General features: G+C 41.0%; 1 protein-coding gene across 2 annotated transcripts; it reads left to right on the top strand.

Moving 5' to 3' along the window:
- The first annotated feature begins 227 nt into the window (after nucleotides 1–227).
- On the top strand, nucleotides 228–10868 carry SLC35A5 (solute carrier family 35 member A5). Of its 2 annotated transcripts, none has more exons than XM_042031838.1 (7): nucleotides 228–328; nucleotides 1293–1445; nucleotides 2183–2281; nucleotides 3587–3723; nucleotides 6925–6992; nucleotides 8267–9062; nucleotides 10493–10868. In XM_042031838.1, the coding sequence occupies exons 2-7, from the start codon at nucleotides 1316–1318 to the stop codon at nucleotides 10559–10561; spliced, it is 1299 nt and encodes a 432-aa protein (XP_041887772.1). In that variant the 5' UTR covers nucleotides 228–328; nucleotides 1293–1315; the 3' UTR covers nucleotides 10562–10868. The 2 variants fall into 2 exon arrangements, with proteins under 2 accessions (XP_041887772.1, XP_041887773.1); XM_042031839.1 differs by lacking the exon at nucleotides 228–328 and adding an exon at nucleotides 376–590.
- Nucleotides 10869–14838: the final 3970 nt, after the last annotated feature.

The raw sequence follows: 14838 nt of genomic DNA, 5'->3' as shown, positions 1-14838 counted from the left end.
TGAGGCCGGGGAGGGGGGTGAGTCGGAGTGGAGGGGAGGGCGCTGAAGGGGCTTCATGCAGCACCTCGGGTGGGGCCCGGGGGGAGCCCGGCCGTGGGCGGCGGGGACGAGTGACGGGGACCGCGCTGCCGCAGCGCCTCGGGACCCGGTGCGCCGGGGTGCGCCGGCCGCGGCGTCCGAGCACCGGGCGCTGCTGCCTCGGAGTCCCGCTCGCCCCGCGCGGCCGCCGCCCTGCCGCTCCCGGCTGCAGCCTGAAGCAGCGACGTGGCAGGAGGCTGTCGGTAAAGCCCGGCGGGTGTTCCTCCTCTGGTGAGGAGGAGGCGGCGAGGTGGGTGTCCCCCCGCATCGGTTCGCCGCGCTCCGGCCGCCCCGGCGGCATGGGACGGAGCGTCACCATGGGACGGACCCCAGCCCGCAGCTGGCCCCCAGGGGCTCCCCGCCCTGCTCCTCCCTCGGGCGGCTCTTGAGGCCCCGGAGCCCGTTAACGGGTCGGGCGAGTAACGGCGGCGCTGGAGGCGGAGAACGCGGCTCTGGTGCTCGGCTCTGGCTGCCCTGTGCCTCCGCCGCCGCGGGGAACGAGCCGGCGCCAGGTCAGCTCTGAGGGGTTGGTCTCGCTCCGCTGCTGTAGCGCTTCTCCATGCTGGGATTAGGAGCAAGAGCACTTAAAAATATATTAAAGAAAAATAAGCGTGTGAAGTACTTAATCCTTTTAGCTAATCTGTATGCCGTAGACGGAGACTTCTCAGGAGCCAGCCTCCTTGTGCTACCTTCAGAGTCCCTGTGTGTACATTGTTTATCCCCCTTTGGTGGTCCTTGTAGCTTATCCTTCTCTCAGGGGTGACCTTATTACTCCTTGCCTGAAAGGAGGGTGTAGCCAGGTGGGGGTCAGCCTCTTCTCCCAGGCAGCCAGCAACAGGACGAGAGGACGCGATTTAAGCTGTGCCACGGCAGTTTTAGGTTGGACATCAGGAAGAATTTCTTCACAGAAGGGATGATTATACATTGGAATGGGTTGCTCAGGGGAGGTGTTGGTCCTGGAGGTGTTTTAAGTAAAGACTGGATGTCGCTTTTGGTGCCATGGTCTAGTTGACATGGCGGTGTTCAGTCATGGGTTGAACTCGATCTTTTTTTTTTTAAGTAAGTAAAAAATAGTTTGTAGAACAAGGCTTGTTCTATGATGTAAGCATCTTTTGTATAAATTAACACAAAGCAGTAAAATACACTTATTTTGTCTTGTGTAACCAGTTTTTGGAAGTACTGCTTATAGTGGTTTTTTATCCTGCCGTCCGAAGGGCGCTGACAGCAAGGCAGCAGAATGAAGTTGGAGTGGTGTAGTCGATTTGCCCTTTGCTCCAAGACAACCAGCCAGACCTTTCTGCTTGGAGGAATGTTCATTGCGTTGGGCTCAAGTCGAATCCTCCTCATGAAGTATTCTGCCAATGAAGGTACTGTTGGGCAATACCCCTGATGCACCTCGAATAAGAAAGCATTGGTGTTTGGTCTGAAACAGATACCCAAAAACCTGCTTCTTCACCTGCAGCGTTCTTTGCATAAACCTCCTATTATATTTATAGAGACATGTGTTTCTGCACTGAAAAATGTCTAGCCAGTGGTCTACCATAATGTTGTAACTTGGGTTGCCAGGTGTATAATCTGTAAAAGATGAAGCAGGTGATTTATTTTATAGCTGACACTTTGAAGACTAGATTGTTGTTTAAGCACTATTGATGGTACATGATTTGATTGAACTGTTTTTCCTGCAACAGGCTGAGGAGAGAAGTGGTATCCTAGTGGGCATGCTAAAGCTGGCTGGTGTTGCCAGTCCTAAAAGAAGGCTATGTCATCCTGGAAGCCATTTTTTTGTGAGGGTTAAAAAATACCATATTGTTCTTTGGGGAAAACATTCCTGTTCTAATTTTTTTTTAAAAACAGTGATGTTCTTAAGTTCTTCCAAAAAAGTTCTGCTGTAAACTGGGACCAAATGAGGAAAGATTTCAACTCAGAAAAGAGGCCATTCAGGAAGTTGTATATCATAAGTATCGAAACATTTATAACAGAAGTTCTGACAAAGACTTTTGTGACTAAAATTGTGATTGGAGTGGTTAAAATAGGTTCTTGCTCTAATTATGAATACAGGAGGCAGAAACTGATTGTGTACTCTCTGATTTGCTGAATCCCACAGATAACAAGTATGATTACCTTCCTACGACAGTGAACATGTGTTCTGAAGTAGTGAAAGTGGTCCTCTGTGTGGTGTTGGCACTCTGGAATAGGAAAAAAGGTAAGTACCTATGTTTAAAATAACTAAAATGTGTTGACCCTCTAAGATTTGCTGTCCTACAAATACTTTTTTTTTTAATGATAGGTGACACTCTGCTTGCCACAGGTTTTGCATTGCAGGTGATTTTTGTTTTTTCTTTCTGTCCTTATGTAAAAAGTATGAGAGATGAACTTCATAGCATTTTAAAATGGTAGAGAACAAATATTTAAATTGGAAGAGGATGTCAGGCACTGGAGGTTCGTGTTAAATTGAACTGTTGGCTTTGTCTACTTCTCCAGGAAACAGTCATGGCTCTGGCAAGCTAATAAAATTTTCACCTCCACCATTTAGTACAGACTTACCTAAGACAGTAAATATATTCTAGCAATGTTTGCCATCATTGCCTACTGCTGACTGCATGTTTTCTGTCTTTCTGTCTTTCTGTCTTTCTGTCTTTCTGTCTTTCTGTCTGTCTTTCTGTCTGTCTTTCTGTCTGTCTTTCTGTCTGTCTTTCTGTCTGTCTTTCTGTCTGTCTTTCTGTCTGTCTTTCTGTCTGTCTTTCTGTCTGTCTTTCTGTCTCTTTTTTTTTTTAATCCAGATGTCTGAGTATTGCTGAAGTCAGTGTGTTGGTGCTTCAGGAGAGGATTAGATAACATTGGGTAGTTTTAAATCTGTGCTAATAAAGTACTTTTGGCACCAGCTCTGGGGTAGTCTGAAGTTTATCAGAGTTTTCCTCTTAAAGTTTGTGTCCTGAATATCTAAGTAAATGTCATTCTTTGTGCTTTGTCCTTTCTTTCTTCTTTCTTCCTAAATGCTCTCTTTTTACCCAGATCACATGCTGTGGTCTACAGATACTGAGTTCTGGTTTATTTTGTACTTCTGACTTAACTGGCTGACCTTTGGGTGCTCTGTGAAGAAATCTACTGTCTGTGTCATTGTTCCTATTGTAGATTTGATCAAAAATCAACAGAAAGTCACACCCAGTAAGGATGTTGCTATTGTGTGGGGACTCTGGGGTGCTTTTTGGCCTTGAAAGAATGGTTGACAATTGAATTTTTGCTCCTAGTGGACAAATGATCTGATGGATGTAACAGGTTCTGTGACGTTTTCTCTGCCGAAGCAAGGAGGTGAACACCGCAGACACAGGACTGCTGCTCCAGCTGTGTGTTCTGCCCTGGAACACAGGTTTCTGTGTTGCCAGAGGACTGTGGAACCCAAGTGTTTTCAGTCTAATGGTGTTCCTGAAAAGACAACAGTGGTACTTATTCTCTTACGTTCTTCAATAGTAAGAATGATGTCCTTCTTACTGATTTCTTTTCCTTTCAGAAAAGGGTTGTATGGATCATCTCTCTGAATGTTTTTCCTGGAAGAATGTATGTAATTCCATGAAATGGTCCATCCCTGCCTTTCTTTACTTTCTGGATAATTTGATTGTCTTCTACGTACTGTCCTACCTCCAGCCAGTAAGTATACTTTTACTGAATAACATGGCTTCCAATGTCTTAGTGGGTAATACTGCTCTTAGGCTATCTAGCATGGTAACACTGGCAAGGCAAGGTTGTAACTGAGGCTATCTGCTGTTTTAACACTGGCAGGTGAAAGAATAATCTGTTACCTGACCCCCCAGACCTTCCCATTCTCTTGCCCACTGGTCAGTGTCGTATAGCTTTCAGCAGAGAAGAGTCTTTATGTTTTCTCCATCCAAAGTGATTTAGAAATAGGGTGAAGTGCTTAAGAAGTGGGTGAGTTTTTAGTACTTTTCCTCCTTTGCCTTCTTCAACTCTGTATTTCTCTTATTTCTCTTTCAATCCTTTTTTTTTTTTATTTTTGCTATTATTTGAGCTGCACTTTTCTATGTGGTTTGTACCGCTCCATGCATGTGGCATAAAGTGAGTAAATGTAATCTGACAAAGGGAGTAAGTGTGACAGAAACTGAGGAGGGGAGGAAAAAAACTGACTTAATTTTTGCATTTGTTTGTTCGCTATGTTTAGGTACAAAATTTAGTTGGTACTTTCTTCTAGCTACCCTCATCCTTTTGGATGAACCTACATATGCTTGGGAAATTGTACAGGTTTTGTGTTTGCTTTTATTTTTGTATCATGATACTTTTTGGTTCAGAATCTATGTTTCAATAAGATGGAAAGAGATGGTTTGTGCTTGCTATAAAATACTGTGGTTTCCCCTGTTGAACATTAAAAATAAATGATTTTCTGCCTCCTCTATCAGAATTTCTCTTTAAAATATTGTTCTCTTAGGTGTACATTTCTGTCAGGGACAGACCAGTTCAGAGTCTAGAACTGGACTCAGCTGAAAAAACCTAATAAAGTCAAGAGTCAGATATCTTAAAATAGCATGCACAGCTGCTTGGTTCTGTGGTTTGTAGTAGGGGGTTTTTCTGTTGGTGGACTTTTTTGTTGTTGTTTGTGGTGGGGGTGATTTTTGTTTGGTTGGGATTTGGTTTGTTTATTTGTTTTGTTTTTTGTTTGTTTGTGGGTTGTTTCAGTTTTTAGTTTTAGGAAGGAAATTCAGCTATAACATTTGTAAAAGCAAAGCCTGATGCGTAGGAGGTTACATAAATGTTATTTCTCTCTAAAGCAATTTCATTTGGTTCAGTTAAGGTAATCCTTTGTAATATGCACAGCTTTTCTTTTACATACACATACACCCAGATATACACTGTCTCTCTCCCCTCAGAACATGTGCTCTAAGATTCCTCTTTTTAGAACTTCTAGCATCTTTTAATTGGAGAAATCCTATGATGGTTAGCTGAAACTGTAACATTATTATGATAAATACGTATTAAAAGAGATAACTAAACACCTCTAAGATAGAGTATCTTGGTGCTATACAAGACCACGAATGTGAAAAGGTGAAAATGCTTAAGAGGAAGATGGCCATACCTGACTGAACTTGGTCATGTGACTTTAAATACAACATAGTTTTGGGACTGAGTAGTACCTGGGTGAGCAGTTGCTGGAAGTATAAAGTTGCTTTGGTGAGATTTTTTTGCTTGAAACTTCAGCTATAACTGTGGATACTTTTTAGTGGCTAAATTTCCTAGGGACTTACCTTTTGAGACTTTGCTTTTCATGTGCAGATTAGTGGCATTGGGAACTTTGATATTCATATTCTTTTTCATCTAGAACAGAGGTCTCTTGAAGTTTCAGAGAACAAAGCGACTCAAAATTAATTTTTTTTAACTATTCTTTTAAAGATTTTGATCATGTTATGTTACCAGAGATATTGGATGGACTGTAAAGCAAAACCAGAGTGTGCATGGAACATTTCTACGTTTTGAATAAAGACTCTTTTTTTCCAGAGTGATTTCTGCCAAATTTCCTTGTTTATTCAGTTTTTTTCTCCTTCCACAGTGTTCACCTAACATGAATATTTACTGAGTTTTAATTTTGCAAAGTGGAAAATTCAGATGTGTTTTCTTAGGCAGATGTCTCATTGTCAGTAAGTCTTCAGCTTACTTGAGACCCTGTGTTGTGCTGTTTCATTAGAATTATTGTTCAGCACACAGTATGTTGGGGTCGAGTGGAATGAAGATAGGAAGAGTCTGTGCTTTTCCTCTGGTAAATGAAAAAGATTCTGTTATAGCACAGTTGGGAATGTGGAAATGACGAGAAAATTCAAGATAAAGTCTATGTTTTGTACTCCTGAATCCATATATGCTTTTGTGTAAAATTGTCTAAAAAGGGGAGCTCACTCTGAGGCTCAATTGGACCAAAAACTTCAGATGCCTGGATCTTTTGTACATGTACTGACTATGCAGGGCAGTCCTAAATAACATAGTTTGAAAAACATCCCCACCCTGAAAAAGAGGATTTTTTTCCTACTGGTGCTGGTGGATTCTGATCTTTAGTGGTAACTGGAGTGCCTAAAAGAGCCTCTTCTTGGTTTGGTGTCCCAGTATAGAGTGTCTAATACAGAGACAAAACAGACAATCCTTGCCACAAGGAGTTTTTAGCTTTGGATCATGGCCATGGATTAGAGCACTGATGTTATTATATAGTTATTCCCAAATTAAACAGAAGCTTTAGAGTTGTCTTCAGTTTACTTTGAAATAGATGGGGTTTTTTTATTACAGTTGCAGTATTGAGAAATCAAGCCAAGTACCTCATTATCTTTGATAAACTCAACAGCAAATGCACTTGACATACACAAAGTTTGTTTTCTGCTAGTGCCTTGTCCTAGTCTGGAATTACATGAACACTGCAAATGGCACTGCAGCCAGGAGCAGCCTCACCTTGCTTTGTTTTTTGTTTATTCTCGTTTTGGAGCAACTTCCTCCTTCGTGGCAACGCAGCTGTTTTTGCAGCTGACTGGTCAGCCTGGCTGGGGAACTGATCTGACAGAAAACTGAACTGTTCTCTGTTAAGTAAGTTTTCTGTTGCGTTGGTTTCCTCACATCTTCATTTCAGTACAGCTTTCCCCACCGCAGTGGAGCTTGGGCTCTGTGGTTTCCTTGAGATTTTGAAACGGGACCTGAGTATCATTTTATGGGTGTGTTATTGTACCTCTTGGGTGAAGAAGAAAATTAAGTACCAGTGCTTTTCACTCTGGTGCCTCGCAGGAAGGTGAACACTTGAAGTCTGTAGGTTTTTGGTGCCCACAGTGTGTCTAGAGTATAATTTTGTTCCTCTCCTTCTCTTTCAAGGCAATGGCTGTACTCTTCTCAAATTTTGTCATTATAACAACAGCTCTTCTCTTCAGGATAGTGCTAAAGTAAGTAGTGTTTGCTAAAGTAAATGAAATTTAAATCTTCCTAGCTTTGATAAAGTTAAGCTACATTTTCTCTCTTTGTGTGATGGGAACAGTAATTCTCTTTCCTTGTGGCTGTATCAACTTGGAGAGATGGTTTTGTTTTCTCCATCTGAAATAATAGATTATTAGGACTCCCTTCATACGTCTACACATTTGGTCAATTCTAGTAGAAAACAGTTGAAATCATGATTATATAGTCATTGAATAGTAAGAAGAAAGCTTTAATTTTTACATTAAATCTCTTCATGTTTGCCAGTACTTCTTAATAGTCTGTTGCAGTTCTTAGTTGAGTGTAAATGTGGTTTAGTAAGAGGGCATGAGATACAGAAGAGTGAAAGATAGAGGTGTGTTTGGTGCCAGTCCTGATGTGTTTCTGGTCAACTGCATAGTATGTTTTGAAAAGTAGTTATGTGTCCTTTCATTATTCATGTGACAAAAGCTAGACGATGTGTTCCAGTTTGCCAAATTTGTGCTCTTTATAGTATGATTTAGATTCAAAAAAGACTGTCAGGGAAATGGGTATTAACTTTACACTGTAAAAGTTGCTTGTGTTGAATGTGGCACAAATAAGCCTTTCCTATAGATGTTAAATATACCAAAACAGTGCCTGGTAGTCTGACTTGAAATGCTTTTCCTCATTTTAGTTTTGTGTCTCATGATGTCACAGTTCACTTAATCTTCACATTTTTGGTTTTTGCCAAGATAAGCAGGCTTTATTTGAGTGGAAAAACAGTATAAATAATTCTAATAGTTTTATGAATTACATTTGTAGACTTACAAGAGTTACCATCATAAAATACTAGAAAAGGGCTCCAGATCATGGGGGGAAAGAGCAGTATAGTGAACCTTTTCCCAAGAAAGATGGTAATTATTTGGATGTCTGTGATTTTTTTACTTTATTCATCAGACCTTTGTTCCCATGGAGACAAGAGTTGCTTTTAACTTGTTAGACAATCAGTATCTAGAAATAACTTGATCTTGAAAGACCTTCCTTTTCCTTATTTCTTCAGAATACTTCATTTTGTGCTTCTTTGATTGCCAGACTCAGCCCCCTTCACCATAGAAAAATGTGTCGCATTTTGGCATGTTACTGTTTTCTGAAAAGACTTTTCTTTACACCTGTCTGTCTCCTTATCTGTGGCATGATGTCTTTTATATGTTTTATAGATCTGGATGTTCTGTCATTTAATTTATGCCACTGTGTTTCTAAACTTAGTGGCTTTTTTGTGTACTAGGCGAAGACTCTCTTGGGTACAATGGGCGTCTCTGGTGATTTTATTCCTGTCCATCGTTGCCCTGACTCGAGGAACTGGAGGCCATCAGCACAGCTTGGCTGCACATGGACTTCATCACAATATGTTTTTTAGGCCATCTAACCACTGCCTTCTCTCTACTGGACCTGAGGAAGCATGCGTGGAAAAGGGCGACTGCGCACCACCAAGTTTCCTTCACAGCTTCCAGTGGAATGTGACCAGTACCATGGCAGGAGCATTGAAGCCTCTCCGCCTCAGCCTGGGCCATCTGCTTATTCTAGTGCAGTGCTTTGTGTCTGCCCTGGCTAACATCTACAATGAAAAGATGCTGAAAGATGTGGATCAGCTTGGGGAAAGTATCTTCACGCAGAACAGCAAGCTCTATGCCTTTGGGGTGCTGTTCAATGGGCTCATGCTGGCGCTGCAGGCTAAGGACCGGAGACAGATAGGGAACTGTGGCTTCTTTTATGGGCACAACATCTTCTCCGTGGCTCTTATATTTGTCACAGCTTTCCTGGGGCTGTCTGTAGCCTTCATCTTGAAGTTCCGAGACAACATGTTCCATGTTATGACTGCTCAGATCAACACTGTCATCATCACCACTGTGTCTTTCATCATCTTTGACTTCAGGCCTTCTCTAGAGTTCTTTTTGGAAGCTCCTGTAGTGCTTCTCTCCATATTCATTTATAATGCCAGTAAAGCAAGAGGCTTGGAATATGCCACTCTGCGGGAAAGGGGAAAACTCATCAAAGGAGATGCCTGGGAGAGGTCAAGTGGGGTAAGGCTTTCCAGTACTTGTCTCCTGTGGTTTCTCTTTTGTTTTACCACTCTTTATGCTATGACATGTTTGGAAGAATCAACTTGTGTGTGACTGGACTCATCCCTCAACACCAAAGCTCCACAGTATTTCTTAAAATCTTTGGTATCGCTTTCCGTATGCCACTTTTTGAAATGATGAAGCTTAGGTAAGCATTGCTTTCCTGCTGTGACTGTAGACAGTCCTATGAGCAACTTCAGCTTTGTACAAATCTTTTCTTGAAAGCTTTATAACCAAGAGAGTTTACTTGCCCAGGGCATTCGGAAATTGGAATTGATGCCTGGGAAATAATTGTACCTAGGTAGAACTGGTAAGTCTGTGTAGTTTAGGCCACATAATAAGGAAGTTTATACATTTGATGTTAAGGTTCTTTCTACCATAACAGTCAAAGATAGCTGAAGACAAAAAGGTAATGTTTAAATACAGAGTTTTAACATGGTTTGGGGCTTTTTCCTTGCTATATATTTCCTCCAGGCCTGCTAGTGTATTTTGTTCTGATTTGAATAGTGATCTCGTTACCTAGAATGTGTCGGGGACGGCTTGCTCTTGGAGCTGTGGTTCAGCAGAGCTGAGCCTTCGCCTGGTGGGAAGGGTTAGTGTTTGTGTACAGCGGGCCGTGGGTGCACGTTGTAACCAGCAGAGAGCGCTGTCCCCGCGTTCCAACAAGCATTAAACTTGGAAGAGATGTTTCTCAGAAATTCCACATGGTGCCTTTTTAGCTTGTTGTTTAATGAGCAATAAATAACACAAATTCATATATTTTTGGTATGCCAGGTGTCATCTATTTTAGAACTTACAACTAAGCAGCTGTTGTAGAAATGAATAGCACTATGTGAGCATTCAAAGCCAGCTATATCTTGGGCTGCATCAAAAGCAGCATGGCAAACAGGTCAAGGTAGGTGATTCTGCCCCTCTGCTCTTGTGAGATCCCACCTGTAGTACTGTGTCCAGCTCTGGGGACTTAGATCTGCTGGAGCGAGTGCAGGGGAAGTTGATCCGAGGGCTGGAGCACCTCTCCTATGAAGGCAGGCTGAGAGAGTTGGGGATGTTCATCCTGGAGAAGAGAAGGCTCCAGGGAGACCTTCTAGCAGCCTTCCAGTACCTTTCAACCCAAACCATTTTATGATTGTATGGAAGAATGGGCTACAAGTTGTTTTAGGCAGTGAGTCACTAAAAACTGTTAAAGAAGCAGGGAATGTTTTTTATGAGTATGTATTTCTTCAACCTTGTAACACACTAGTAAGATTTAAATTACAGGGTCTTGATTTTGCTTTAAGTGATGCCTTCAGAATAAACCTCTTTTTTTTTTTTTTCTTTTTTTTTTTTGGTGGTATTCATAACAAGAGATGACTTTTGCTCATATTGTTCTCTTTTGTTTCTGGTTCCTGTAGGATGGAGAAGAATTTGAGAGGTTGAACAAACCAAGCAGTGACATCGATACAGATGAAGATTCCCTCTAGCATGAGGCTGGCTCGGAGGAGTGCAATTGCTCCTAGTGAGAGAGAGTTAATCTTTTATTAACATAGGGAAGGGTCGTTTTTCCCCACTGACAGACTGTTTGGAACTGTTTTGGGGCTGGATGTCAAGTATGGATGAGGACAGTATTCAAGCTGTATATGTCGAGAGTTGTATTCCTTTGTGCCTGTCACCCAGTGTCTGGGGAAATGGAATCTGGAATGCCTTTATAGCAGCTGGTGAATTTTACATGCAGCTTATGTGGCCTAACTTTGAAAGAGCTTGAATAAAACAGAAGTTTATTAAACAGTATGAATACATCATCTTTTTTTGTGTATGTTTAGAAAGGCTTTGTGTAGAGGCTTAGTTTGCACTGAGTCCACTTTGAAAACAAATATTATGCAACTACAGTAACGCCCTTCATCATTTGGAGCACTGAGCAAGAGAGTGCAGGTGGCAATATCATCTAGTGTTGCTCTACCCTGGCAGACTGGTAAGGTCTTGCATTCGTTTAGTAGAGAGAGAAGTCATTCTGCAGAGTGCCAGGCATAGTGATCTCAGAATTTCTGTTGAGGTATCTGCTGGATTGTATTTTGACTGAGATGAAAATGAGGTTCCAAATTATTCAGAGAATTTTGAAACAGGCAAGGGAACAGGGATGCTGATAAGGGATTCCTGGTATATTCCTAAAGCCTCTTCTCTCAGAGCAGTGGAAAAGATGTTGGTTTATAATTTCCTCCCTGCAAAAATGTCTTTCATAGTTGAAAGATACTGTCAGAAGAATTCTTAAGAAGATAAGCAATGAGTTCAGTGTCAGAGCCTCATACCAGAGTGTATAGTAAGCAGTAAGTGATGCGTTTCTCTGGACTGAAGACAGTCCTGCCTTTGTTCCTCTCTGCCATCCTGTCCAGGCTTTGTGTATAAAGCTTGTGTACTCTATTGATGGCTTATTGCTATATTAACATACCTCCTGTCATTGATCCATCAAGAGGGGCAGCCTGTTTTCATATGTGGCCCATGACTGTCAAGTTATAAACTATGAATCTAAAATTTCTATTCTTTCTGGTTTTCTGTATTTTTTTCTAGTATATATTAACTGTAAAAAATTAATATAACGTTGTTGTTGAAAAACTTTTTGCATCTAATTTCATTGTGCTTGTATAGCAGGCCGTTTCAACATAAGGAATCCTAGTTGTTTGCATCTGTAGAGAATCAAAAGAAGGCATATTTCAGTGTAAATTCCAGAATCTCAGTTGGTTTATGAGGTTTTATTTTGGGAAATGAAACTTTAAAAAAATGCTCAAACTGTCAAAAGACTTAGTAGCAAGAAGACTTTTTGTTTTCATTGCATACAGCTTTGCAATATATACCTGCCTGAGTTTGTTGTCTTTTTCAGTCACAGCTGCCAACTTTAGCAGATATTTTCAAGAGTGAAAATACTGTTAGCTTTAGATTGCTTTGCATTTATGTGAGCAGTAACTTCTTACACGAAGCTCCAAAGAGCTTTGCCTTGCATCAAGTGAGAACATAGAAATCAGCCATGATCGTCCTTCTAAAGACAGAGCATCAAACCAAAGATGAATGTCTTAAAAACCATGTTTGACACTTGTGCCTGAAATATCTGCATTATGAGACATGAAATACGGAAATGACTGATCTTCAGCTATTATAAAGTGCATTTAGTTCTTGCTTTCAACTCTTGTCCTGCTTAATGATTTTCATTTTTGTAAATTTCACCAGTGCTATCATACTTATTTGCCAAAGTCTTAGATGGCACAAAGGTATTGGTTATATAACTGTTCATCGAAGTTTTTACTCATGCTGGAGATTTGATTCTGTCTAACATGTAGAAATCTTTCTGTTGTCTTCAGGTTGGAGGTCTCAGAGAGATTATGTTGGATGGCCAGGCAGGTTTCTTATTATAATGAAGGAGAATTGTGTATCCCCTTTGCAGCAACAGGAATGCTAACTGCTGTCTAAAAATGGGTAAGGATTTGCATCCGCTTAGCAGTAAAATAGGGTAAATAGTAACCCAAAGCATAACATGCAAATCTTTGCAGCTGTACTATCCATGGCCATGGTAAAATTTAGTGTGTAGGTGAGATTTGTTAGAGGAAGTGACTGTGAGCAATTGTTAGCTGGAGAGCAGCCCTGGTGAGCAAGGGGGAGCTATTCTATAGAGTTACATGTTTCAGATTGATCATGTGAAATCCCACTTGATTAAATATTTCCACTATATGGAAACCATTCCATGTTGGAAAGCTTAACTTACATTCGCCCAAAATTACAATAGGGAAATTTATGAGGATGGTTTTGGAGAGCAGCATTAGTTTGGCACATAGTCTTTAATGAATACATTGGGCAGAGTGCTCATTCTAAGCTTTGGTTTAGAGCCCAGATTCACAAATGCTTGAACTTAATTGCTGCTGAGGGTGTTCTGTTCCTCCTTCCAGGCTTGAGGAAATAGTTCACAAAACATCCCAGGAAGAGAGGTGTGTTCGTGTTTCTCTTGCTTGTAACAAGTCAGTTAAAGCAATATTTATTTTGGTTGATTTCAGTTATTTTGTGAATGTAACAGCTTCAAAGACAGACTGTGGATAAAACCTGCCATCTTGGAGCTGAATCAAATGCCATAAATAAGTATAAGAAAAAAGTTTTTCTTTATCATGTAGTATCTTCCCACTAAGATATGTTGAAATAGGACCTTAATCTCAGTAAATCTGTCCTTGGAGTGATGCTGCAGGGACAGATCCAGTGATCTGGATTTGATTTATTTTGCCAAATGAAGTCTTCATTTGGAGAAATGTAACTCCTGAATGCTTATAGCCTGCAAGATAAAGTTGAAAGAATATTTTGGCTTGGTGTTCCTTCTGGCTTTGCTTTTAGTTTTCCATAGGGAAAAGTAGGTTGCAAAATCAGGATTTTAAATCATTGCTAAAAGTTTCTGGTGATTTCGAGTCATTTTGTAATGAAGGCAGAAATAGGCATCAGAATGTAGAATGATATAGAGTCTTCTACAAATTCTGTGAATATTTGGATGTGTAGTTTTGATTAAGAGCCCATCCCCACCTCTCTTGATAAATTGACAACTTGTTTGGAGTTGTCTTTTTAATGCAACTCCCACTGACTGACTAGGCTGGGTTTGGTACTTGCACAATTTAACTTTGAATTTCAGACAGGGGTATAAAAAAGAAAAGGCCATTTGGATCAGGTGCTGCATTCTTTTTTTTTTTTTTTTTGTGAGTTAACCCTCTCAGCACAAGACATTTAATTTATGTGATTTGTAGTGTGAGTTAAAAGGGCTTTCGTTTAAAGACTTCATATGAAAACAGGATTACTGGAAAGTTTAAATGAACTCCTGAAAGAAAGTGCCCCAAGGGCATTTTTCTTTCTGTCTACAGGAGGTGCCTGTTAGATGTCTGGTATACTTTCCTCTGCTTTTGCTTTAGGCAAGGAAAGTTAGGCAGCTGACCTTGATACAGTGATGCAGTAAGCTCTTGTTTTCTAAAAGTGAGCTACAGGACACTCCATTTTCTTCTAGAAACCCTTCCATGCTGTGATTCTTTTTGGTTTTTTGAATTTCTCTGTCCACAGCTTTCAGCTGTGGAAGTGCTGTCACTGAGAGCTCAGAAGCTCTGCAGGCAAAATCATTGTCAAATGCCTTCCCCCAACTAGCTCCAGTCACCTGAGAAAGGTAAGTCAGGAGCTGTACGCTGCACTGACTAGACCTTGTGATAGGGAGGGCAGCCTGCTCCAGAGGGTGACCAGATTTGTAAAGCTAAAGGCCTTGTGACCATCTGTCTGCCCTTCTGACATTCAGAAGGGCAAGTGATGCCTGACCTTTTGTGACTTAAATTTCTGAAGAAGGCATCTGGTTTGGAGTGAACTTGTTGCTTTAGCCAGTTTTGTTTTCATCTGGGAAAAAAAATCAGGAAAATGCTAAAAGTCAAAATGCAGAGCATGCTGTGGCCAGCTTAGAGCTGTAGTTTCTCCCTGTTCCTGTGCTACTGCTGTGATGGCGATACCCAGTACGAGTGCCCTGTTGTGTGCATCTATATGTGGTGTGCACCCACATCATGGATTATAAAAAGAAATGTGACTGGTCAGGCACACCTTCGACATCAGAAGTGACTAATGTGCCATTATAAAGGCTGACATGGTATTTTCACTTAAAGGTATTCCATAATCTTTCTGCTGCATCTTCAGTGTTTAGAAATCTAACCCCAGTGGTGTTGAAACCATGGCTATGCATGCAGTTCTTGCCACTGGTTTCAGTAGGGTA

This window comes from Corvus kubaryi, unplaced genomic scaffold (genome assembly GCF_017639235.1).
Source record: "Corvus kubaryi isolate FWS band 111438036 unplaced genomic scaffold, C.kubaryi_AGA036_p1.0 37341, whole genome shotgun sequence".
NCBI classification, from domain to species: Eukaryota; Metazoa; Chordata; class Aves; order Passeriformes; family Corvidae; genus Corvus; species Corvus kubaryi.
The sequence above is the reverse complement of the archived record's forward strand: the minus strand, read 5'-3'. Positions and strand labels throughout refer to the sequence as shown.

Coding starts and splice junctions, on each gene's coding strand:
- SLC35A5 (XM_042031838.1), top strand. CDS start 1,316: ATGAAGTTGGAGTGGTGTAGTCGATTTGCCCTTTGCTCCAAGACAACC. Junction 3,724..6,924: donor TACTGTCCTACCTCCAGCCA/GTAAGTATACTT, acceptor TTCTCTTTCAAG/GCAATGGCTGTACTCTTCTC. Junction 6,993..8,266: donor CTCTTCAGGATAGTGCTAAA/GTAAGTAGTGTT, acceptor TTTGTGTACTAG/GCGAAGACTCTCTTGGGTAC.